This window comes from Alosa sapidissima, chromosome 9 (genome assembly GCF_018492685.1).
Source record: "Alosa sapidissima isolate fAloSap1 chromosome 9, fAloSap1.pri, whole genome shotgun sequence".
NCBI lineage: Eukaryota > Metazoa > Chordata > Actinopteri > Clupeiformes > Clupeidae > Alosa > Alosa sapidissima.
Genome location: NC_055965.1, coordinates 18,324,321 through 18,347,763, shown reverse-complemented (window position 1 = coordinate 18,347,763; position 23,443 = coordinate 18,324,321). Strand labels below are relative to the sequence as shown.

The 23,443-nt window shown below is 40.2% G+C and overlaps 2 protein-coding genes across 2 annotated transcripts; one reads left to right on the top strand and one right to left on the bottom strand.

The window, feature by feature from the left end:
• Window positions 1–241: 241 nt before the first annotated feature.
• On the top strand, window positions 242–2,019 carry LOC121718452 (histone H2A, sperm-like). The gene is made up of 3 exons (XM_042103465.1): window positions 242–276; window positions 1,605–1,892; window positions 1,983–2,019. The coding sequence occupies exons 1-3, from the start codon at window positions 242–244 to the stop codon at window positions 2,017–2,019; spliced, it is 360 nt and encodes a 119-aa protein (XP_041959399.1).
• Window positions 2,020–5,939: 3,920 nt separating this feature from the next.
• On the bottom strand, window positions 5,940–23,443 carry LOC121718595 (B-cell receptor CD22-like). The gene is made up of 9 exons (XM_042103651.1): window positions 23,266–23,443; window positions 14,087–14,157; window positions 12,381–12,731; window positions 11,752–12,006; window positions 11,287–11,559; window positions 9,980–10,070; window positions 9,759–9,804; window positions 9,186–9,607; window positions 5,940–6,242 (listed from the first exon to the last, which is right to left on the bottom strand). Exons 2-9 carry the CDS (start codon window positions 14,139–14,141, stop codon window positions 6,188–6,190), a joined length of 1,548 nt encoding a protein of 515 aa, XP_041959585.1. The 5' UTR covers window positions 14,142–14,157; window positions 23,266–23,443; the 3' UTR covers window positions 5,940–6,187.

Here is a 23,443-nt window from a genome sequence, read left to right as displayed (position 1 = left end):
AGCTGGCTGCAGAATTATCCTTTTGCTTGCATCAGATAGGCTATAGCTGTAGCCCACTGGCAAAGCGGTCACTGAACAGCCTACCAAAATGTGCATGACCCTTTATCAGCAGTAGACATATGTCTTTCATCATTATAAGATTATAACTAAAAATGCCATTAGCAAGGTGATAAACTATGGAGCCTTAATACTTCGAATGGGAAGCGAACCTGCGAACACGCAAGAATGTAATTCCTTTCCTATGCCGTCTCGCTGCACGTTACACCACCACCGAACGTAAGTGACGCAGAGTAGCAAGGTTGCTAGAACCACACGTATGTGAAGTTAAAACATTTTTAATCGTATAATCTTCATACATTCCTTGGAGCTAGTGAATGTGTAAATCCATGCTTGGTGTACTGTCGGAAAAAAACATTTCTATAGGCCTACTTCTATTTTTTAAGTTGTAGGCTACAGGTGACGAGAGCAGGTTGACGGAACCATCTTTTTGGACTCGTTTTCCGACTGATTGTTTTTTTTTGCAACACAGCTTAATTTAGCTTGAAAGTGAACCTGCCACGGAGCAGGTTAGTTCTGTGGCATAAATTCCCATGGTTACCAAGCTGGGATTCACATTAACCTCATTAATGGAACGGAATTCTCATTAAAATTAGCGAGACTTATCGAAATAAGCCAGGTTTGGCCTTTAGCGAGGTTGATGGAATACCCCCTCGGTCTACGTCATCTACAGAATAGCCTATTCTGCCAAAGACTGCTGTTTAATACACTGTAGCAAGCATATTTTGTGTGTGTGGTCGATCTACTGGCCTCATTCATTCCCTGTAACAAATACTCTAACGCACAAGATATGTAATACATTCAGTTGGCCGGCTTGTTACAGCCAACAACAGTTTAACTATGATGGCCATAGTCTTCATATCATTGTTTAGGAAATCTCGGACAACAATTTCTGTCGTTAAAATGGGAGAATGAAGTTACTAACTTGCCACAGTCCTCATTGTTTGGAAAAGTGGTAAAGGGAGGAGGAACCAATCATTTCTAGACCTTTTGTCAGAGTGTAAGCTATTGATTGGCTCTCAGCATAAAAGCCAGCCACTGAGACACACTGCGGCAAGGAGATAATATAATGGCTTCATTAGCCTACTCCGTGTAGAACGTTTCAACGACAGGAATCACTAGTAAAATGAGCGGAAGAGGCAAAACAGGAGGCAAGGCTAGAGCTAAGGCTAAATCCAGAGACTTTCTAATGAGGAGACACAGCACTTAAAAAATCCTCCATAGAAATGCATGGGGTTAGTTTGTAAGGGCAATATGGCCGTTGTCAACACATATCCCACCCCTTCCTCGGCAAAACGTCGACATTGAGCCAATCATATGTGGTGTTGTGAAGACATCTTCCCAATCATGTGTTGTGAACTCGCCGCAGGAGCAAGATTGGTGTCGTGAAGCCTTGCGCACGCGCATTTTTGCTGAATAGGGTGCCCGATGAGTGCCCAAAAATCGTTGCTATATGGCCGCTGAGTGGAGGGACTTGCCTAAAAGGACTTTGCTAAATCTCGCTCGTCAAGAGCTGGACTTCAGTTTCCCGTGGGCCGTGTGCACAGGCTGTTACGCAAAGGTAACTATGCCCAGCGTGTTGGAGCTGGTGCCCCGGTCTATCTCGCCGCTGTGCTCGAGTACCTAACTGCTGAGATTCTTGAGTTGGCTGGTAATGCCGCTCGTGACAACAAGAAGACTCGTATCATCCCCCGCCATTTGCAGCTGGCTGTACGCAACGACGAAGAGCTGAACAAGCTTCTCGGTGGAGTCACTATCGCACAGGGTGGTGTACTGCCAAATATTCAGGCTGTGCTGCTACCCAAGAAGACTGAGAAATCTGTAAAGAAAAAACGGTAAACAAAGGCTCTTTTAAGAGCCACCCAAGTCTACATAGGAAGGCAATCTCTTCAATGGCGTCTGTTGTGTAACATTTATATTGTCAGACTTTATCCAGGCGACTTGGGACAGAATGAGGAATAACATTTGAGCTGCAATGCCAGACACCGAGAGTGAAAATCGAACATGCAGTAATTTGAAGTTTATGTAGGTTCGGAACTGTTATACTGACAGTCTCCGATATTTGTGTGTGCCTCACCAATAAGAGAAATGTACCGCCATTAATCCAGTAGCTTTTTACTACAGGGCTGGAAATGTACCGCCATTAATCCATTAGCTTTTCACTACAGGGCCCGGTGTAGTTCCCCTGTTAACCTGTGTAGGGCTGGCAATGGCAGTAGCAATACAAGGCGTGATAACGCCGCACACGTTCGAAAAAAATAGATCGGTTTTTCAGTTGCCTCAGAAAGCATATCATCTGCAGGACCCTTTATGCCCCTTGGTGTCAATATTACCAAAGTCCTTTTAGGCAAGTCCCTCTCGGCGGCCATATTGCAACGCTTTATTATGCTCCAGCGGCGATTTCACAACACATGATTGGCACGATGTCTTCACAACACACCATATGATTGGCTCAATGTATTCACATCACATCAAATGATTGGCTCAATGTATTCACATGTCGACGTTTTGCCTAGGAAGGGGTGGGATATGTGTAGACAACGGCCATATTGGCGTTACAAAGTAACCCCATGTAGAGGTTTGCACTCCCGCAGTAGACCCGCGGGACCCGTGGGTCCCGAAGCAAAAGAGTGCGGCGCGGGACAACTTTTGAAAGCTCTTTGCGGGAGCGGGCGGGATGAGAGAGGTGCGTTCGCAGGTGCGGGACAAACCGATGATTCACTGCACTCCCACAAATTAAATATGTGCGTAAAATTAAATATGGAAATGATTAAAATGGTGTTCATAACTACAGTTCAGCTGGATGTTCTGTTAGGCAGCATTAAAAAACGGGGTTTAAGCATAACTGACGGATAGCAGGCCTATAGCCTATCCTCCTGACTACCAGCAGTTCAATTTTGTCCTCTCTAGAGGACCTTTATAAACCAGAATAACTCCCACACCATACATTCTATTGAGCTAATTCCTTTTGTTCTCTAAAGAGGACATTTAGGGCTTTTAAATGGTATAACATGTATGGGGGTGGGGTTTTGGGAACTTCCTCTTCCTCTTCAAAGAAAATGGCGGCCATCACCAAAAGGACATTTTATGGAAAGAAGAAAAGTAAGCGCTTAATCAAGTTAGTTGAGCATTTAACATTTAAAATGTTGTTGTTTTTTCTATGAATCTCTTAAAAATACTTAAAATAATTTTCTGAAGTAATGTAACAATGTTTTACCATCATAGGAGAGTGTTAAACAATTGTCCTCCGCCGTGGACATTTGTAGTTACTACCTCCATTTTTTTCTCTTTTTTACTTATTTTTGATTCAGTTTTATGTGTACGGTGTTATGAAGTCCACTGTAATGGACACTTTATATTTCTTAAATAAAAACATTTTTTTCAAAAAGAAGAATTTGGAGATATTTTTTTTCTTGGTAGTCAGGAGGCTATATTGTCGTTTACGTGGGTTCAATTTGTTCCTGCTGCTCATTGTCAAAACTCAAAATCGAAAGCATGACAGAGGAAGAGGGCACCAGGCTAGGCCTACTTCAGTTATTAGCCTACATTCAGAACCAAGAAACTGACATCTGGAGTCTTTCTCAGGTGTGTGTGCTCCTTTCGTGAAACAGAAAGAAAAACTGAATAGGCTATCTATACAGATGCGGGCGGGAGCGGGACTAAAAATAACACATTAATGTGTTCTACCCCATGCATTTCTGTGGAGGATTTTTTGAGTGCTGTGTCAGAGACTTTCTAATGAGGAGACATAGCACTCAAAAAATCCTCCATAGAAATGCATGGCCTTAGTTTTACCAAACAAATGAGTAAATGGGTCGTGATCTAACCCGATCAACAACGTTACATGATCACATCAATGTCAGATACTTTATTCTCTGTAGCCTATTGTAAGTTATTGTAGCATCAAAATTATTTAGTAGTATTTATTTTTAAATAAAACAAAGTGCAATTGTGTTCCTTTAAGGATGGAGTTGATGTTGGATATATCACAGTATATTCCAGCCTTCCCCTGTGTAGACTAACCTTACAGTGGAAGACATTGTTGTAAAACCAATCAACCTGGGTTAATAGACAGGTAATTAGGTTACAGATCTTGAAATTTAAAAAAAAAAAAAGTGCTCTCCAGAAATGAAAAAGAAAAAAAAAACTGAGGTTTCAAATAATACATCAATAACTACTCATTGCAAGCATCACTAATCATCAGATAATCTTACAGTTTTTCACAATTGTTAAAACACGTTTTTTTGAAACCTTCCACCCTTTTCTCAAAACTGTAAACACAAACCCCAAATCTCAAACTATATTCACAAAACCTCTGACAACCACCGCAAAACTGAACAATCGCCTCAAAACAGTTGTACCTGTGCTGAAAGCCAAACTGTCTTCAGATCATCTCACAAAGCAGTCAAAATGAAAACACTACTGAGCAGTCATTAGACGCTAACATAAAAAAAATGGAAAACAGTGTTCAGTACCGGTCATATAGCTCCAGGAGAAATGTTCATTGTTTACAATACAGTAAATGCATATTGCATTTAAAAAAAGATTTCATAACTCAGTGGATTCAACATTTACTCTAAATCCAGTAAACATAAGTATTGATAATGGAAGTGTGTGTTTACAGTTTTGAGAAAAGGGTAGGAAAAAAATGAATACTCAGTACTGTAAGTGAGAATTATGTTGTAGTCTACCTACAATGTTTTATATGAACCTGCACTGTTTAGCTACCTGTTTACAGTCTGAAATAGCTAATATTGGTTGTGTCACATCATTTAAAACAAGTGTGATCAATTTTGAGTAGTTATGTTTAACATATGGCATTTGTGCTTTCTTTACAGTTTTTTTCAACTGCTTACACACTAAATCTTTGCTTGTCACACAATTTTCTAAACATGTCCTCCAAACACCAAACCCGACACCAAATCTGCAAAACCATACACTAATTCTCAGTGTTTGACTCAGTTTTCAATTGACTAAAACACATTTTGCAAAACATCACACAGAATTTTCTACCTAACACACAAAAATCTAACAGGAAGTAACTTGATTTCGTTCTTCAAACACAACCCATCAAAATGCCACACTAAATCACCAGTGCTTCACTCTTTCTCTTCACATGTGTAAACACTCTTTACTTTACTGAACACCATCCAATCATTGCCTTAGTATAGGTCTATGAATAGATATACTCTCTATATAGGTATGGACAGTTTCAATCTGCTCCTAGAGGATTTCCGGTTGAAATATTCAGAACCAATGCAGATACTTTGAAAATTACAGTAATCTGACTTTATCTTACAGTAATGTTCTACAAAAAGTTGACTTTATGTAAAAATTTTCTTTTTACTCTATTTTTGTTTGACACCCCCCCCCCCCCCCCCCACACACACACAAAATCAGTGTTTTCAAAACTACATGTACATCTGGTGGTCACTGTATTCTTCTTTGCTTTTTTTTCTTGTTTGCTGTAAAATACTGTATTCGCAACAGCAAATTATTTGGGAAAAATCACTATTTTTGGCTTCAATATTGCTTGCATTTACTGTGTATTTCAACTTCTCTTTGTTGATACCGTAACTTTCACTCTTGTATGGAAATACATATATAAACCCTAAGACAGAAGAGCTTTAGGTTTTGAGCAACAGTGTGTACATGATGTATCCAAAATGTCATATTATGACAAAAGTGTTGGTAATGTGAGGCGAATGTTTGCTTTAAAGATGTGTTTTTGACATTTTGAATGTTGTGTGTCATTTTGTTGGAGATTTGAGGCATTTTGCATTTTGTGTGAGCAATTGTGGGTTTTGTGTGTGGAGTTTTGAAAAATAGACACAGAGTTTTGAAAACGTGTGTAAACAATTGTAAAAAACTGTAAATGTTAAACTTGTGCCAGTTGTGGTTACCATTATGCATCACAAGAACATCACCATGCAAATTGTGTTTTATTTGTGAAAACTGTTTAAGGTTTTGCCAAAAGAGTGATCGATTCAAGAAATGTGTTCAGGTAACTGAGAATTTGGTTGAGAGGATGGAGTTTAGTGTTTTAGCTATTGTGAAAAACTGTAATATCAGACCGTAGTCTCTTGTCGTTCTAGTTTGGGCTTCTTCTTCAAACCGTGCTGTCTTGCTGTTATGGTTTGGAATGTGTATTGATGGCACTGTAGATCACAGATTCAACCCCTGTTCTGTGGAGAAGCATCAGAGAAGTGTGCTGATTTATCAGAGAAGTTCACTGTGACATACAGTATGTATTGCTGCCATAGGTTGACATGGGCTAAGGCATGTCTTACTAATGCAAGGCTGATCAGAGGTGCATTCAAATTCACACACATAGGCGAATGTTTGAGAATGTTTGCAAACAAGTTACTTTTTGCCTTGAGTTTTTTGGTGAACGTTTGCAAACACTCGCAAACAGTCTGAAGAGGTAGTTATCCGCAAACGTTCAGTGGAGCTGGACGTGAGCTTGACAAAGGTAAAAATGCAATTAGACCATTGCAATGGAATGTTAACACCAAATCATTCAAATTTAGCTGTTCAGAGAAAACTTGTTCGACACAAACATTCGCCAATGTTTGCAGAATTTGAATGCACCTCAGGAGTTTTGCTGAAACGTGACACATGACTATCTTTTACTTGAAACATCTTGTATTTACTGGTTGGAAAATGTACTCTGTTGCAGATTGAGGTTTGCATTAAAAGACAGAGATGCTGCAGCTCAAGTTTCAAATTAAGAATGTTGAACTTCCAGTCATATTCATTCATTCAACACACACACAGGCAAATATAGTGCCTTTACAAAGTATTCACCCCCTTGAATATTTCCCCCTTTATTGCTTTAACAAATGGAATGTTTGTCTATTTAATGTTTGTCTATTTAATTTGGCCTTTTCTTACAAATAATTTACAAATATCCCCTCTTTAATGTCAAAGTGAACACAAATTTCTATAAAGCAAAATGTTAATTAATTAAAAATGTAAAATGCAAAATAGGCGATTGCATATTCACCCCTCTTAAAGTGACTAAATCAACAGTGGTCCAGCCCATTGGTGCTAATAGTCCCACAATTAGTGAAATGGGGATCACCTGAGTGCAGTGAATGTGTACAGTATAGTAATATAAAGACACCTGCGTCTGGAAGGTCCAGTCACTGGTCAATCAGTATTCCTGACTATAATCCCACCATGAAGACAAAATAACACTCCAAACAACTTAAAAGGTTACTGAAAAGCATAAGTGATGGGATGGATACAAATACTGTCACTGAACATCCCAAACTACATTGTACAAACTACACAGACATGCTTTAAAGACCGCAAGGTGAATGTTCTTGAGAGACCGAGTCAAAGCCCCGACCTCAACCCTATAGAAAATATGTGGCTGGACTTGAAAACAGCTGTTCACACCTGATCCCCTTTCAACCCGACAGAGCTTGAGCAGTTTTACAAAGAAAAATGGAGCAAAATCACAGTATCAAGATCAGTGCAAGCCTAACTGAGATCTAGCCACACAGGCTCCATGCTTTAATTGTGGCCAAAGGTTCATCTGACTTGAAGGGGGTGGATATTTATGCAATCACTTGTTTTGCATTATATATTTTAATTAATTAACATTACTTTGTAGAAATCTGCTTTTGCTTTGACATTAAAGATGAGATGTTTGTCAATTATAATAAAATATGCCAAATTACATTGATCGAGATTCCATTTATAAAATAAATAAAAGTGGAAATATCCAAGGGGGGTGAATACTTTCTATAGGCACTGTACAGCATCCCCTAGTAAAGTGCAATGCACCATCCACATAACAAATTAAAACAAACTGTAGTGGCTCAGAATAACTCATGTTGTCTCTACCAGAGACTTTCTAATGAGGAGACACAGCACTTAAAAAATCCTCCATAGAAATGCATGGGGTTAGTTTGTAACGCCAATATGGCCGTTGTCTACACATATCCCACCCCTTCCTCGGCAAAACGTCGACATGTAAATACATTGAGCCAATCATGTGGTGTGAAGTGAATACATTGAGCCAATCATATGTGGTGTTGTGAAGACATCTTCCCAATCATGTGTTGTGAACTCGCCACAGGAGCAAGATTGGTGTCGTGAAGCCTTGCGCACGCGCATTTCTGCTGAATATGGTGCCCGATGATATGGAAGCATATGAGTAGCTTTATTCAAATGAGAATGCAATCTGCAATATGCAATTCAAAAAGACATTACATTAAGCAATTGACAATTCATTATGCAATTTAATATTGCAATTTGCAATAATATCCAACAAATTGTATTTTAATCTGCAAAGTGACAATGAAATCCTAAAATCAATTCCAATAATTTTGGTTAAAAAATAGAATAAACATGGATTGAATTGCATTCCATTTTGCCATGGTACTTCAGTCTCAAAATTTAAATGGCAATTCATTTTGCATTTTAATTTTCAATATTCAGTTTCATCATTTAACTGTCAATTCGTTTGGCCATTTGAATTTTGCAACACAAAGAGCGTGACCAAAGTGCAATGCAATCACGAGGGGCGCTATTTCTTTTCCATTTGAATAAAATGCCTCAAAACGATGGCAAAACGTTTTTGCCCAAAATAATCCAAAATCTTTTCAAGCTGGCATTGACAGTTTTGCCAAATATGTTTTTAAAATGCAATCCTACATTGCACTTTAAATATTAAATTGCAAAACGAATTGACAGTTAAATGATGAAACTGAATATTGAAAATTGAAATGCAAAATGAATTGCCATTTGAACTTTGAGACTGAAGTACCATGGCAAAATGGAATGCAATTCAATCCATGTTTATTCTATTTTTTAACCAAAATTATTGGAATTGATTTTAGGATTTCATTATCACTTTGCAGATTAAAATACAATTTGTTGGATATTATTTCAAATTGCAATATTAAATTTCATAATGAATTGTCAATTGCATAATGTAATGTCTTTTTGAATTGCATATTGCAGATTGCATTCTCATTTGAATAAAGCTACCCATATGCTTCCATACGATGAGTGCCCAAAAATCGTTGCTATATGGCCGCCGAGTGGAGGGACTTGCTTAAAAGGACTTTGTCTCTACTTTGTAAAATTTTCCCGCAATGTCAGTAAATACTCACTGGGGGGCAGCACTGAGTCCCTGCAGATTCACTGAGGTGTACTGGGTCTCCTCCTGTGATGTGCCAGACAGAGGCGGCTCAGGGACGTTGGGCTCTGGTTTGGACTTCCTGAATGGGACGTTGGCATACTGGACGTCCTCGTCCTGGCTGAGCACTTCCTGCTGTTTGTTGGGCGTAAACTGGACACTGGCGTACTGGATGTCCTCTTCCTGGCTGAGCACATCCTGCTGTTTGTTGGACTTAAACTGGACACTGGCGTACTGGATGTCCTCTTCCTGGCTGAGCACATCCTGCTGTTTGTTGGGCGTAAACTGGACACTGGCATACTTGACATCACCATCTTCATCATCACAATCTGCCCCAGCTATCTGGCCAGAGCCACAGCCCATAGAGGTGTTATAGTAGACAGGATTAGAGACTTCCTGTGAAAGTTAAGCGACAAAATGAGCTAAAATAATTCCTCTAGTAGAATACTGTAATGGTGATCTGACAAGATAAATTATATACGGGGCTGGATTTACTGAGTAGGTTTGGGTTTGTTACTCATCAACTGCTACTATGTGCAGAGCTTACCTTAGATGTGTTGCTCTTTGGGGTTTTGGTAGAGTTTGTTTTCTGTCTGTCCCAAACACATCAAAAAGTTTGTGACATTGTTACTGACTGTGGTGCGTATGTAGAGTTAAAAAAAACACAGATGGACTCTCAAGGCAGAATTTTTTTCTTTCTCTGTAATCAGAAGCTGATGTTGTAATTTACAGTTATCTGACATTAAAAAGTATTGCTCTGTCACATACCTCCAGAATGAAGCAACCACGACCAACAGCAGAACCACAGCTGAACTGGCCCCCAAAGCAATAAACTGTATTCCACTGTGAAAGTCTGAATCTAAAGAAAGACATTTACAAATGCATTGCTGTCGCACAAAATCGTACATATGTCAGATGTGCATCTCTGGAAAATATATTAACAAAACATGCAGGGAGGTCTAAAGTACAATTTCAGGTATACTGTATGATAATAGTATAAACTTTAAATATAATGTCAATCAGATAGATAAACCTTTCATCAATGAGGTCGAGTACAATGTAAAATATGATGTAGACTAAATTACATATGATATCATCACTCCCTGGATGCTTTCCAGAAGATTTTAACAGTGAATGTGAAAGCTGCAGTGGGCAAGTCTGACAGATTGAGGGGATTTAGCCAAAATGTTGAATGTTTACAACTCTCATGCCCCTCCCCCACTACCACCGAGCACCCTCTCATCAAATTTGTGCTAGTCAGTGCGTACCAGACTGTGATTGATAGTCAGATCTCACACAGCCCTAGCCTAGAAATCTAGACGCGCCCCTAGCGGCAGCAAATTACATTTGCTGCCAGGGCTAGTCTAGCAACTCTCCGTTGGCTTGTGAGCTCCAGAAATCGAAACTTAATCAGGCCAATGAAATCGTGTATAGAGTCGTTAGGTGGGCTTAACATAATGATTGATGGCAGAGTTGCAACGGTTTGGCTTGAATTCCCTGCTACTTGAAAACAAATAAGATGGATGCTGCTGGCGAACAGTGTGACATGAGTTAAGCTTTTATTAAGTTGGCAAACGTTTGAACTAGCTCTGCTGGTGGGAAACGCATGGGACTCATAGCGCTGCCGCTGTCCTATTGCGCGCAGAGGGAATTTGAAAGACAACTGATTATCCCGCCCCTCGGACTGAGCACTGCGAATGGCGAGTGCCCAGACCCTACATTTTAATGTGGGTCTGGCTCGTCAGGCTAACACAGCCCTGCTCTGATTGGACCAGAAGAACCGGGAGCTGTGGATTTTTGCAAAACAAATAACAGGCTCTAGGTGGAGGTAGTGTGTTTTTTTTTCTAAAACCGGCAAATTTATGTTGTTCTGTGGGAGCATACTATCGGTTTCAGAAAATATGATCAAAAAAATCTTGCTAACTGCAGCTTTAACTCAGTTGTAGGTCCGTACACAGCCAACAGCGTCTCATCAAATGTAATATGAAATCTGATAAACATGAATCCTGTGCTCAGATTGTGTGTATGACTGCCTGATTCATTGTTTTAATCTAGCTGCACCACACAGTACTCACAGTGCACATCCAAACATGTGGCATTGGAAGTGTTGGCTCCATGTTTGTTCTCTGCCCTACAGTAGTAAAGCCCACTGTGTTCAGCACTGATGTTAGTGATGCTGTACGTTTGTCCTTGTCCAATCCATGCAGGTTCAGATCCATGCTTCCTTCTGTACCAGGTGTAGTTGTGCACTGGTGGGTTGGCATCGCTGCTGCAGGTTAGAGTCACTGAGTCGCCCTCCTGAATGTCACCAGAGAGGTTGAGTGATGCTGAGGTCATCCTGGGAGAGTCTAGTGGATGGGGGACATGATAAAATAGCAATCTGATCAGCAACCTCCTCAACTCTGTTCACATGTGCTGTAGTCTAAATTATCAAATGTTTAAATGAGGGTTAAATTAAGGAGAAATAAGGGTCCCCAATGTTTTCTCGAAATCCATGTATGAAATGTACAATAAAGAAAGCATGGATCTCATTAACTTACATCTGACTTCGAGGGTCCTATCAGATGAGTTGAGAATCTCATGTCCCTGAACAGCACATGAGTATCTGCCTGTATCTTCAGGTCTGGCAGAGTCTATAACCAGCCTGTTGTTAGTCGTGTGGGAGTTACCCAGAAGCTGTAAGTTCCTGTACCAGATGTAGGTGGGGTTGTTACTCAGACTGCAGGTGGTGCTGCAAGTCAGTGTCACTTTGCCTCCCTCCGTCACGGTTGCAGGATCTATCAGCAGCTCTAGGCCTGAAGAAAATCCCCTTGCATTATGTACTTAATACTGTATATTTAAGACTTCAAACCATTTTGAGGGTACTTCCGTCATTATTTATTATCATGCAAATACCTGTTCATTTGAGTTCAAGATCTCCACCAGAAAAATCCCCTCCTTTATCAGTTATAAATCAAAAGGTATACAACTTTGCATCACCAAAGCTCACGTTTCTTATGCTCAGAGTGTGGCTATTCTGGTTATTTTCAGTATAATCCACACGACCCTGATAATGTTCATCCCCTCTGAGATCATCATATTTTCTGATAAACCAGAATGCCTTTGTGACAATTATTGTCATACAGAAAAAATCTATTTTAATTTAAAACATGTTTTCCACATTACCAACCTGTAAGTGTCAGAGAGACCTCATGTCCACTCCATTTCCCTTTTGAGTCATCAGTTATAAACCTGAATCTGTATTTTTCCACAGTGTCACTGTCTCTCAGATCCTTGATTTGTAGGGTGCAGTTGTTAACTTCATCACCAAGATATTTCACACGCCCCTGATATCTGGGATCCAGACTGAAGTCATCTTTATCTTTTGTACCAGTCTCCCATTTGATGTGCCAGAATGTGTCTATGATTTGATGACCACTTGGATATGAGTAAGTGCAGAGAATGTCCACAAATGACCCCTTTAAACCACAGATGCTGGTAGAGGAATACGTCACACCCCAGTCGCCCTGACCATGGATACCTGGTCACATGATAGAGAGAGGTTAAAGCATCACTGCTACTGGACCTTCCACAACTGAAGTTCTGCCTTAGAATCCAGAGAGTACACTGTGGGTAACTCTTACCACACATTACAGTAAAGTGTCTTGTTCACTTGTTTTGGAAATGGTGTATCCCCAAAGACCTTTCTTTACTCATAACACTTCATTGTTGTATAGTTTGGTAAAAAAAAAAAAGTGTTACTGATGTCCTCATGCTTTACATATCAGGTGCTTATTTCTACTAGCCTAGAAATCTAGACGCACCCTAGCGGCGGCAAATTAATTTGCTCAGCCTGTACGTCTAGTATCAAACCATAGGGATTTCTATTGGCTGACGCCATGGACTTCATCCAATCACAGCGCTCTATTTTGTTAGAGAGTCTTAAGGCGGGCTTAACAGGATAACGACAGTCCTGTGACGGTGAACAAGGAAGGTGGCTATGGCTAACGAAGAGCAGTTGTTTGAATCGGCGTTGGCGTCAACTTTGGAGGAGTTGGACTTGTGCTTTTCTTTGAAAGTTGAGCAACACAATGCACTTAAGTTATTCCTTTCGAAGAAGGATGTATTTGCCGTTTTGCCGACCGGATACGGATATGGTCGTAGCGCTGGCCTATTGCATGCCTAGGCAGTTTGAAAGACAATTCTCTGCCCGCCCCTTGGATTAAGCGAGGTAAATGGTTCGATTCCAGACTATACATTTCAATGATATAGGATGGCCCACCAGGCTATATTTCTACATTTTCTGTATTAATTTAGTGATGCGGTACTTTCCCCACGTTTTTTACCCACACAAGAACAGTATAGTTACACAAATTTAATTATAAAACTTAGTACATTTGTTGTGTTATGTATTACACTCTGTAGCCCTTACTGAAGACACCTGGTCACAAGTTAGAAAGAGGTTAAAGCATCACTGCAAATGGACCTTTCACAACTGAAGATCTGCCTTAGAATTCAGATTTGGCAGCAGCTACTAGTGCATTGTGGGAAATATTTACTACACATTACAGCTGTTCATAACCATTACCATAATTATTAGAGATTAGAGATTTGAGATTAGACTCAGAATCCCCCCCCCCCCCCTAAAAAAACAGTTATAGTGCTACACTCTGTGGGGCTGGGGGCATCTTTAAAATCACCGGAAACGGAACCGGAAACCGGAAAATGCAGACTAAAACTATTTTACATAAGATAGATAGATAGATAGATAGATACTTTATTGATCCCCAAGGGGAAATTCAAAAGAAAATGTCCCATACCCAGCAAATAACAATATCAAAGAAGCAAAGAAGTAAACTCCTAGGAAATAGCTATTTAAATTCAGTGCTGAATTACCTAATAGAATGCACAGGACTGCAGTGAGAATTGCAGGGCTTCTTGCGAATGACATGGCTGTGTCAGCCTGCCTGTGAAGAAACAGATTAATCATATTACCGTGGAAATAGTCATAAACATGATGCCGTGTTAGCTGAGAGAGGACATGAAATGGGAAGCCTACCTGATCTTGTGTACAACAGAGACTTCGGGCCCTAATTTCGTGACGCAAAACCTGGCAGAAAGCGGATTACAGTTTTTTCTGATTGCTTAAGCACATTTTTTGTAACTATGGCTTTTTTTGCAAAACTCTACAATGGTAAAACCTCTCACCCAATCAGCAAAACATTGTAGTTCTCTTGAAAAAGCTAACACACCTTGCTTAACTCTTCACACCTTCGTAAAAATGGTGTTTTCGTATCAAACAGTAAACACAAGCCATCACAATAATAAGCACACAATGTGCCAACAACACACTGATGGTATGAATAAAAAACACATCTGGCTTTTGCTTTCTCTGTGCACAAGGTAGACTATGTCAGTTTGAGGTCATACTTTTGTCATAGTTCTGTAAACATACAGGGATCCCAACTTCAAGTATTAGTGTTTATTTACACACATCAAAACAAACACAAGTGTGTTTTTCCAAGTCAAAACACAAAATAGCATTTCACTGAGACAAAACAAATCAGTCTACATCGGGTCGTCTCTCTCAAAATTCTGTCTACATCACATGCAATGTCCTAGTCCAAGGCACCGGGAAAAATATATTCTGGAATGACGTATCCAGGCCTGACATGACAATATCCCCACATGTAGACTGTTTTTGTGTCTGTTTTTTTCTCTTCTCACTCTTCCTGCTCACTCCATTGTCTTTTTTGTCACTCCATTTATAGTGCTTAGGCTGATTGCAAAGTGAACTAATTATCCAAAACAGTTTTCACATGAGAAAGTGTGCCAGAGAGTTGGCAAAATAGTGTAAATAATAGCCATTGTGCCTACAGTTGTGCAAAGTGTGTGTTACAAAATTGCAAACTGAGTGCAAAGCAGTGTTTGTGCTTTTAGTTTTGCGAACTCAGTGAGTGGTTTTGCCATTTGTGTGTAGAGTTTTGCAAAAAAAGCCATAGTTACAAAAAATGTGTTTAAGCATTCAGAAAAAACTGTAATATCCCAGCGCAAAGTTTATTCTTATCTTGCATGTCTCTTTTATTGAGCACCGCGCCAAGGGGTGTGGCAATTAACAACCTAAGGAGGGGTCTGGCGCATGGTCTAAAAATCGCTATTGTACACTACCTAAAACACATTATGCCATTGACCAAGAGAAACCTGGTCAGAAATCCATGGCTAGTTGCTATGTTATTTTAAGAGCGCGTTATCAACAGTGATATGGGCGGGTGCACAACGCATCCTGTTTCTCTTATCCACACGAACAAGCACCAGCGCACATCCATGCAAAACATAACAAATTCCATGATTACAAGGGGAAACATAATGAGAATAAAGATATTACTAAATACATCTCACAATGAGTAGTTATTCACCATTTGCAAATTGGTAATGACGGATAAAAGTGATTAGGCGAGAGAAATAGGAAGCACAGCTGAAGACACACTGTCATGAGAGTAAGCAGCAACTCCTCTGCAGGATAAATGTTTTTTATTTAGTCATTCGAACTTTATTGGGGTAAGCGTTGCTTTTTCCTGTCAATAGTGAAAGTAATTTACTGCTGTTTTGTTGTTGAATGACACCAAGGTGAAGTTACTTTTACTTTGCCAATGAGTTCAAATAGTAGACGAGTGCAAATGCGTGTAGGCTATATGCTAGGTTTTTAGTAAAGCATGGTTTAGTGGAATAACTGTTCCATACGGTCTTGTGCAAGCAGAGTCCTTCAAATGCACACCCATGACTGATCAAGATACCTAGAAACGCCTTGCACCATCCCAACGTTTGATAATGAAAACATTCCCAATATGGACTGGACATTCTACTAAATTTAAATAAGATTACTGACCATGCATTTAGTGACCCGCAATAATAAAGGTTGTATCAGCGATAGCGGGGATACGTCACTTCTTTTGATGTTCAAACAAAACAGAGAGCTAACTCGCTACTCCCCCTCCCTCCCGTGCAATTAAAACTCTCCCAAACGCGCATCTTGTCGGTTATTGGTTGAAACACTTTATTTTGCCTTTGAGTGGGTTGCCAACCCTTGTTGATAGCAATTGTTTTTGTGTACAGATCTCATAGGCTGCCTACAGAGACACGTTTTTTTTGACGGACTGCTTATGGGGCAGAAAGCTTGCGTATCGTTAGGAAAGATTAGATAAATGTGATCATTTATGTTTGGGCCTTTTTTGGGCCTGAAATCGCTGAAACAACCTTTAAGCCCTTCAGTTTGTTGTTTAAAGGCCGGGACACACCAAGCCGATTATCGGCGGAAGTCATTGGACAGTCGGGCGAGGTCGGGTACTCGAGTTGGTTTGGTGTGTCCCTCGCCGTCGTCAGTCGGAGGAGCTGTCAGCGTTCATTTTGGCCAATTTGACATGTTGAATCTGCCAGTAGCAGTCGGCCTCAATGACCAATCTGATTGGTGGAGTGCTAGCCCTTGACTAAACAATAGGGGGATTCAACTGCATGTAGCTCCCTGCAGCTGTTTTATTGCATAAGGTGATTTCTAAGATTGCTACATGAAGTCGAATCCCTCTATTATCTCGGATTAGTGACCATTAGTCTAGCGATGTATGTTATGAACCCATTTTGATAAACTATCCTAACATATTTTTCCTACACTGTAACAAGTTGCTGAATGTATGTTATTTCAGGTTAGTTTCCAACAATATACAAGTTTAATCTGTCCTTAGTTGCTACCTAGCTACCAAACATAGCAGTTCCCATTCACTTTCCGTTTACTGTGCTAACATTAGCTAGACAGCTAGCTAGCTCAGTTAACAGGCAAAAATAAATTATTTATTCCGTGTCCGAAAGAGTGTTTCATTGGCATCACACACAAGCAATGACAATAAAATAGTACACAATATATATTAATATTTATATTTTCTTATTGCTTAATCAGAGAATTACGAAACTAGTGTCATTTTGTTTCATTGGCGAATCCTGTTATGATTATTGCTAACTAGACGTTAGACCACTAATTTTTCGGCTCTGAATCTTTTAGCGCCGCCTGCTGTTATGTAAACGTACTACACCTTGTGCACGTACAGAACGTACGCTCGGCGTCGGCGGTGCTTAGGTGTGTTCCGAGATACTTTTTTGACTGACCCAGGGAGACGGGAGACGACTGATCAGTCCGTCTGCTTTTCTGCCAACGGTCGGCCGTCGGCTTGGTTTGTTCCGGCCTTAAAGGGACACCAATGTTTTTGTGTCAATTAATCATCTTCGTAAGTCGGTATATGGTTAAATGACTCACAGGGCGAATGAAGACTCTCTCACCCGCCCCTACTGCCTGTAGGAAGAATATCCCGCTTGCAAATTCGGCGTATTGACCCACCAACCTTCAGTCTCACAAAGTCTCAGACATCGCGAGAAGCAGGATCAGTTTACATCCTGCATCCCCAGCACAGAGGCAGGCTATCGAAACACTAGCAAATGTTGCAAACAATTGGCAGAGCCACCGAAGAAGCAGCAAAAACCCTTGACGGAAGATGCAAAGAAAAGGAAAAGAGCTTCAGACCGAGTGAGGGCTCACACACGTATCGACACGTACAGACGCTAGGGGGAGCTTCGTAGAGAAAAAGCATCAGGCTCGCCTGGTGTCCCTTTAACATTAAAGCGATGGTTCGGAGTAATTTCACGCTAGGGTCCTTTGCACCATGACCCCAAGCCAAACACCCTCCCAGAACGTGTTTTCCCTTGATCGAACCCTGGTCGAGTAGCGCTGTCAGAAACGAATGACTTTTTGCAGGCGTAATGGAACCAACATTTATCTCGTAAATTACTCCACTAATAATGGCTAATGGTAATAATGGTACGACACTTCTACATTAGTACAACTATGCTCTTTACTCATAAAATAAGGCATTGAAAAGTTTGTAAGTACACCAGGAGTTTTTTTTAAATAACACTTGCCTGATGAATGCTACTATACCGCTGCGTCGACGTTACTTCCGTGATTTGGGAAAATCCTGCAAAAGTCCTGGCAGGAAGCATGCATAAGGATGTAGATCCAGGAATGCACTAATATTTTGTTCGTAGTACCAGTTTGCAATAATTATTAGCTAACTCTAAGTTGTAAACACTTTGGAAAAAAAATATTAAAAACTGGGATATACCAAAAAACGTTGATGTAATCGCTTCCAGCTAGGGCTAGGGCTTTTTCCAAATCACAGAAGTAACGTCGATGCAGCGGTATAGTAGCAGATAGTAGCATCCATCAGGCAAATGTTATGTAAACTAGATGTACCGCATAGCGGTACAAAATATGACCGCCGCTCAGTCCTGTACATCCGTTCCGCGAAAATAAATCACACTAATCAATTTGTCTCCATCTTTTACTCCATCCCCCACTCTTGAAACTTTTGTGTATGCTTGTTTGGCATGCCTGTGTGTGTGTGTGCGGCTGCACAGAAAGTAGCCTACTGGCGCTGCAAAGGTGAATAGATTGTAGAATAGCCAAAAAAGTTGTAGCATTGTTATAAAACCTTTAAAATCTCTAAACAATCACAAGTAGGGCAGTTCATCACAGTTCATCCATTGCAACTGGATTGATGAAATGTCACTTACACCTGTAGGCTACATTGTATCTGAGAAAAGCAGAAGGTAGCAGCATAATGTATTTATTTATTTATTATTAAACAAAACAATCCCTGTCAGTTCCATGCAGTTTTCAACAGCTATCAAGAAGAGAGGTCATGTCATGGATTTTTGTGAATGTTTCTTCTTCTACATATGCATAAGTTTAGTCATCTAGTTCATATGATATTCAGCTTTATTGTCAATGCACAAATTAAATACCAGTAGTCTAAAACAAAATGCAGTTTTACCCAGTGGTGCAAATAACTGACATGTCCAAAAGGGCCTTCATGAAATGCGTTGCTAGACTGTTCTATACACATTTTAACGGGCCAAGTTGAAGAGCTACCATCCGTTATTGTTCATGCAAATAATAGGCTGATTCATGTTCCCTTGCCATAGGTGCCAACTCTCACGCATTGGCCGTGAGACACACGCATTTGATTAGTTTCACACACTCACACGCCACACCCCCGATTTCTCACGCTGAAGTGTCAACCCGGTCGGTCAGATGCCTGAAAAATGAGTTTAGCCATAGGCAAAATTGTATTGGACCGGTGTAACGTTGGTACTAAATCATCCATCGCAAAGAATGATTTTTGTAGCACGTGTAACAAATATGTGTAGGTACAGCCCTGCCTTGGATACATCTCTCAAGGTGCGCTCTAAAACATTTGGTTTAAATGGAGATGTAGATCATCGCGGGTGCGTTAATAAATCTACATTGCGGCGAGTTGACACAAATTATTCACTTTGACGAAATTATGTAGTTTCAGTCCTAGTTACTTTACTTTGGGCCATGCTCTTCCTTACTTGAATCACCTTTGAAAATAGAGGATTGAAGTAGCCTATATTAGCCTGACGAGCCAGACCCACATTAAAATGTAGGGTCTGGGCACTCACCGTTCGCAGTGCTCAGTCCGAGGGGCGGGATAATCAATTTGTTGTCTTTCAAATTCCCTCTGCACGCAATAGGACAGCGGCAGCGCTATGAGTCCCATGCGTTTCCCACCAGCGGAGCTAGTTGGCTAGTTCAAATGTTTGCCAACTTAATAAAAGCTTAACTCGTGTCACACTGATCGCCAACAGCAACATCCATCTTATTTGTTTTCAAGTAGCAGTGAATTCAAGCCAAACTGTTGCAACTCTGCCATCAATCATTATGTTAAGCCCACCTAACGACTCTATACACGATTTCATTGGCCTGATTGAGTTTCAATTTCTGGAGCTCACAAGCCAACGGAGAGTTGCTAGACTAGCCCTGGCAGCAAAATAATTTGCTGCCGCTAGGGGCGCGTCTAGATTTCTAGGCTAAGCCTATATGGGTGTTTGGGAATGAACGTTGACTCGATGCTTTTTGAGACTTTGAGCAGAAATGTCCCAGCCCGGTGTTTAGGATGCATCTTTCAGGTAGCCTATATATTTTTCATTAAAAAACCATCACGTAGCGAACGTGTTGTGGCTAACTCACTTAGCTCCTGTTAGTAGCCTAGGTTATGGTCATAAGCAAATGAGATGACAGTCGAAAGATACAATTAGTGCTGCTATCAATTTGCTTGGTATAACCGCATTTATAGTTTTCTACAAATGCAATCAAATTGGCCTCCATCACTCAACTAATGCTAACAGTAACATTATTGTACCTAGGTCCTATAGCTATTGATATTATAAGATTAACGTACCTGCAGTAAAAACCAAGCATGCCCGATAAACATTCTCAGATTTATTTCGGCTTCAAGAAGAAATGGGAATTACATTTCATGTGAAAATCGTCCTATCCTTATTAGGCGTTCTCTGCGGTAAACTACAGTCCTTGTAGGAAGCGTCCATTGTTTTTCCAACCCACTTTAGATTAACTTTCAACAAAATTACGTCTCACTGCAACGATGCGCCATCTGGTGGACAAACGACTACGTATCGCCAATACTGGAAATGCAGCCATGATGATGATGATGAATATTTGGTTTATCTTTAATCCTACTGAATTTGTAATTATGTATCGGCCGTTCTAATTGCCGATACCGAAAGTATGTGCGTGCCTGGGTGTGTGTGTGCGTGTGTATATGTGTGCACCGCCATCTACAGGCCAATGGGTGTACAGTCACTAAATGTACACATAACTTACATTTTTTTAGACCCCCCATGGATGAAATTCTACGAAACTTGGCATACCTCCAGAGAATGGCAGGTTAATCATACACATAAAATTTGGTGCAGTTCTGAACATCTTAACTGAAGAGAGGGGCGGTTAAAGCAGAATGATATTGCATTTTCATTTTTTACCGGGGAGGTGCAAATCACAAATGAGTGATTATGGGCTAGGTTGATGTGGGCCCTTGAGACCAACATGCCATAAAAATGTCTTCATCCTCGGTGCCACGGTTCAGGTAGTTATTTAGGAAAAACTGCATTTTTTGGGTTTCGGGGGGCCCCCGGGGACCAAACGAAAAAGTTTTTCCGTAAAAGTCTAGTGGGGCTACATACCCACCAAATTTCATGTGCCCCGGTGTTTCGGTGTCCCGGGTATCGTTGACCAAAAATTCAGGAAGTAGATGACGGGAAAAAAAAAAAACTTTGACAATCACTATATGACCGCTTCGCTAGCGGCGGTCATAATAAATGCCTGGTGTACTTACAAACTTTTCAATGCCTCGTTTTATGAGTAAAGAGCATAGTTGTACTACTGTAGAGGTTTCGTACCATTCAGGGCATTATTAGTGGGGTAATTTACGAGATAAAAGTTGGTTCCATTACACCTGGAGAAACTCATCCGTTTCTGACAACGCTACTCGACCAGGGTTCGACCAAGGGAAAACACGTTCTGGGAGGGTGTTTGGCTCAGGGTCATGGTGCAAAGGACCCTAGGGTGAAATAACTCCGAACCATCGCTTTAACAAGGCCTTGCCCTCTGTCTTTTAGCTCAGGTGAGTGAGTCTGTTGATATCAGGCTAAGTGTGTTCATTCAGTATGTGTTTAAAGACAAACAAAAGTAAATTACTTAAATGACTTACTCTTCACACATAGTTTTCCCCTAAACTCCTACTCATCTCTCCCATCGTTGCATATGCATAGGCTAATTTAGAGTTCTTAGCCGGTTTTTATTCATCCAATACTATGCTTACAGATGGACCTTGGGACAAAATGAATGTCTACAAATGCAAAGTCACAAACGTTCAAAGCCCCATGGCTAACCTGCTAATACACTAACATTTTAGCACCTTTTTCAAGTTCAGAGAAGCATAAGGTGTACCAATGATTATATCATAGTTTGTGATGGAAGGCACAACAACACAATAGCATTACATCACGTCTGTGTTGCAACAAACACCATCCTCTTTTCAATGAGTTACCTAGAAATCTAACATTAGTAGTATTATGCAAATGCAAATTATGCAAATGTTGGCTATGCAAATATGTGGTGAAGCGTGACAAAGCTCGGTCAAACTTACATAGAAGTGGGACACACCACTATGTCGTTCTTTTTATCCGTAAAATAACTACCTCGTACTAACTTTGATGAAGCATGGATAACTTACGTGCTTGTATCACAGGGAGAATGGTAACAATTGCTTGTTATGGAACAGTGAAAAAACCACACTAAAGGTGTAACTAGTACATTGACAATGGTCTACCATGGGTAGATGTCTATTCTTACATTGTGTTGCTTTAAAGTAAAGGGCATCCTTGTTCACTCTTTAGGTCAGCATTGTAATGCATCAATCTGCATGCTTGAATCAATGGGAACATTTCTTCAGATAAATATGTAATCTCCTCAAATGTACCATCAAATGTGTGTCCAATTCCAAAAATATTATTTTTCTCTCAATTATAAAGGGTCTTGACTTCTAGAGGGTAAATTATTTTAGATAGTTATACTGTACATTCTCTTAATCACTTTAGATAGATATATGTTTATGTTTATAGTTCTCAGCAGACACTTTTGTCCAAACCTACTTACGAGGACATCAATAAACATTACATGGACATAAAAATGAACAGAATAAAGTCATATGACCTACAGTAAGTAAGAAAACTATAAACATACAATCCATGGCTCTGTAGTTAAAATTAATGAATTAGTTAGAAACAAGTTAAACAACGAGAAACCAGAGAAGAGTCTTGACTGTGACCTCTTACTATTGATGGAGGGCCAACATTGCATACAGTAGATAGTAGAAGAGATTGACATAGAACGAAAAGGAAAACACTGTACTGTACTGCATGGGGCCCACAGGGCATAAGCACTCTCCTCTACTGTCTGTGGCTATAAACAATGTGCTAATTTGACTGAATATTATTTGTCAAATGAAACCTGGGTGAGCAACAGGAATAACCAATTGAAAATGACGGTCCTTTAAATGAAGGTAAAGTTCAATTGAAGGAGAGTGTAATGAAACGGTCACCTTGGTTCAACTTCAATATATACAGTATATATATAATATTGTTCTTACCTGTGTTTCCTGAGTCCTGAGGAGAGAGGTTTGCTCTGGTTGTACAGGAAGTTTTCTGCATGTATTTCTGATGAAAAATGTAAATATGTGTGTGTGTGTGTGTTAGCTGAAGTAGGAGAAGCTCACACTGACACAGACTGTCCTTTTTTTGTTTATCTGTGGCCACATCAATAGAAGA

Coding starts and splice junctions, on each gene's coding strand:
- LOC121718452 (XM_042103465.1), top strand. CDS start 242: ATGCCGTCTCGCTGCACGTTACACCACCACCGAAC. Junction 277..1,604: donor ACGTTACACCACCACCGAAC/GTAAGTGACGCA, acceptor CCGTGTGCACAG/GCTGTTACGCAAAGGTAACT. Junction 1,893..1,982: donor AAATCTGTAAAGAAAAAACG/GTAAACAAAGGC, acceptor TTATATTGTCAG/ACTTTATCCAGGCGACTTGG.
- LOC121718595 (XM_042103651.1), bottom strand. CDS start 14,141: ATGTCATTCGCAAGAAGCCCTGCAATTCTCACTGCAGTCCTGTGCATT. Junction 11,560..11,751: donor TAGGACCCTCGAAGTCAGAT/GTAAGTTAATGA, acceptor CCCATCCACTAG/ACTCTCCCAGGATGACCTCA. Junction 10,071..11,286: donor CACATGTTTGGATGTGCACT/GTGAGTACTGTG, acceptor GTCTTTCTTTAG/ATTCAGACTTTCACAGTGGA.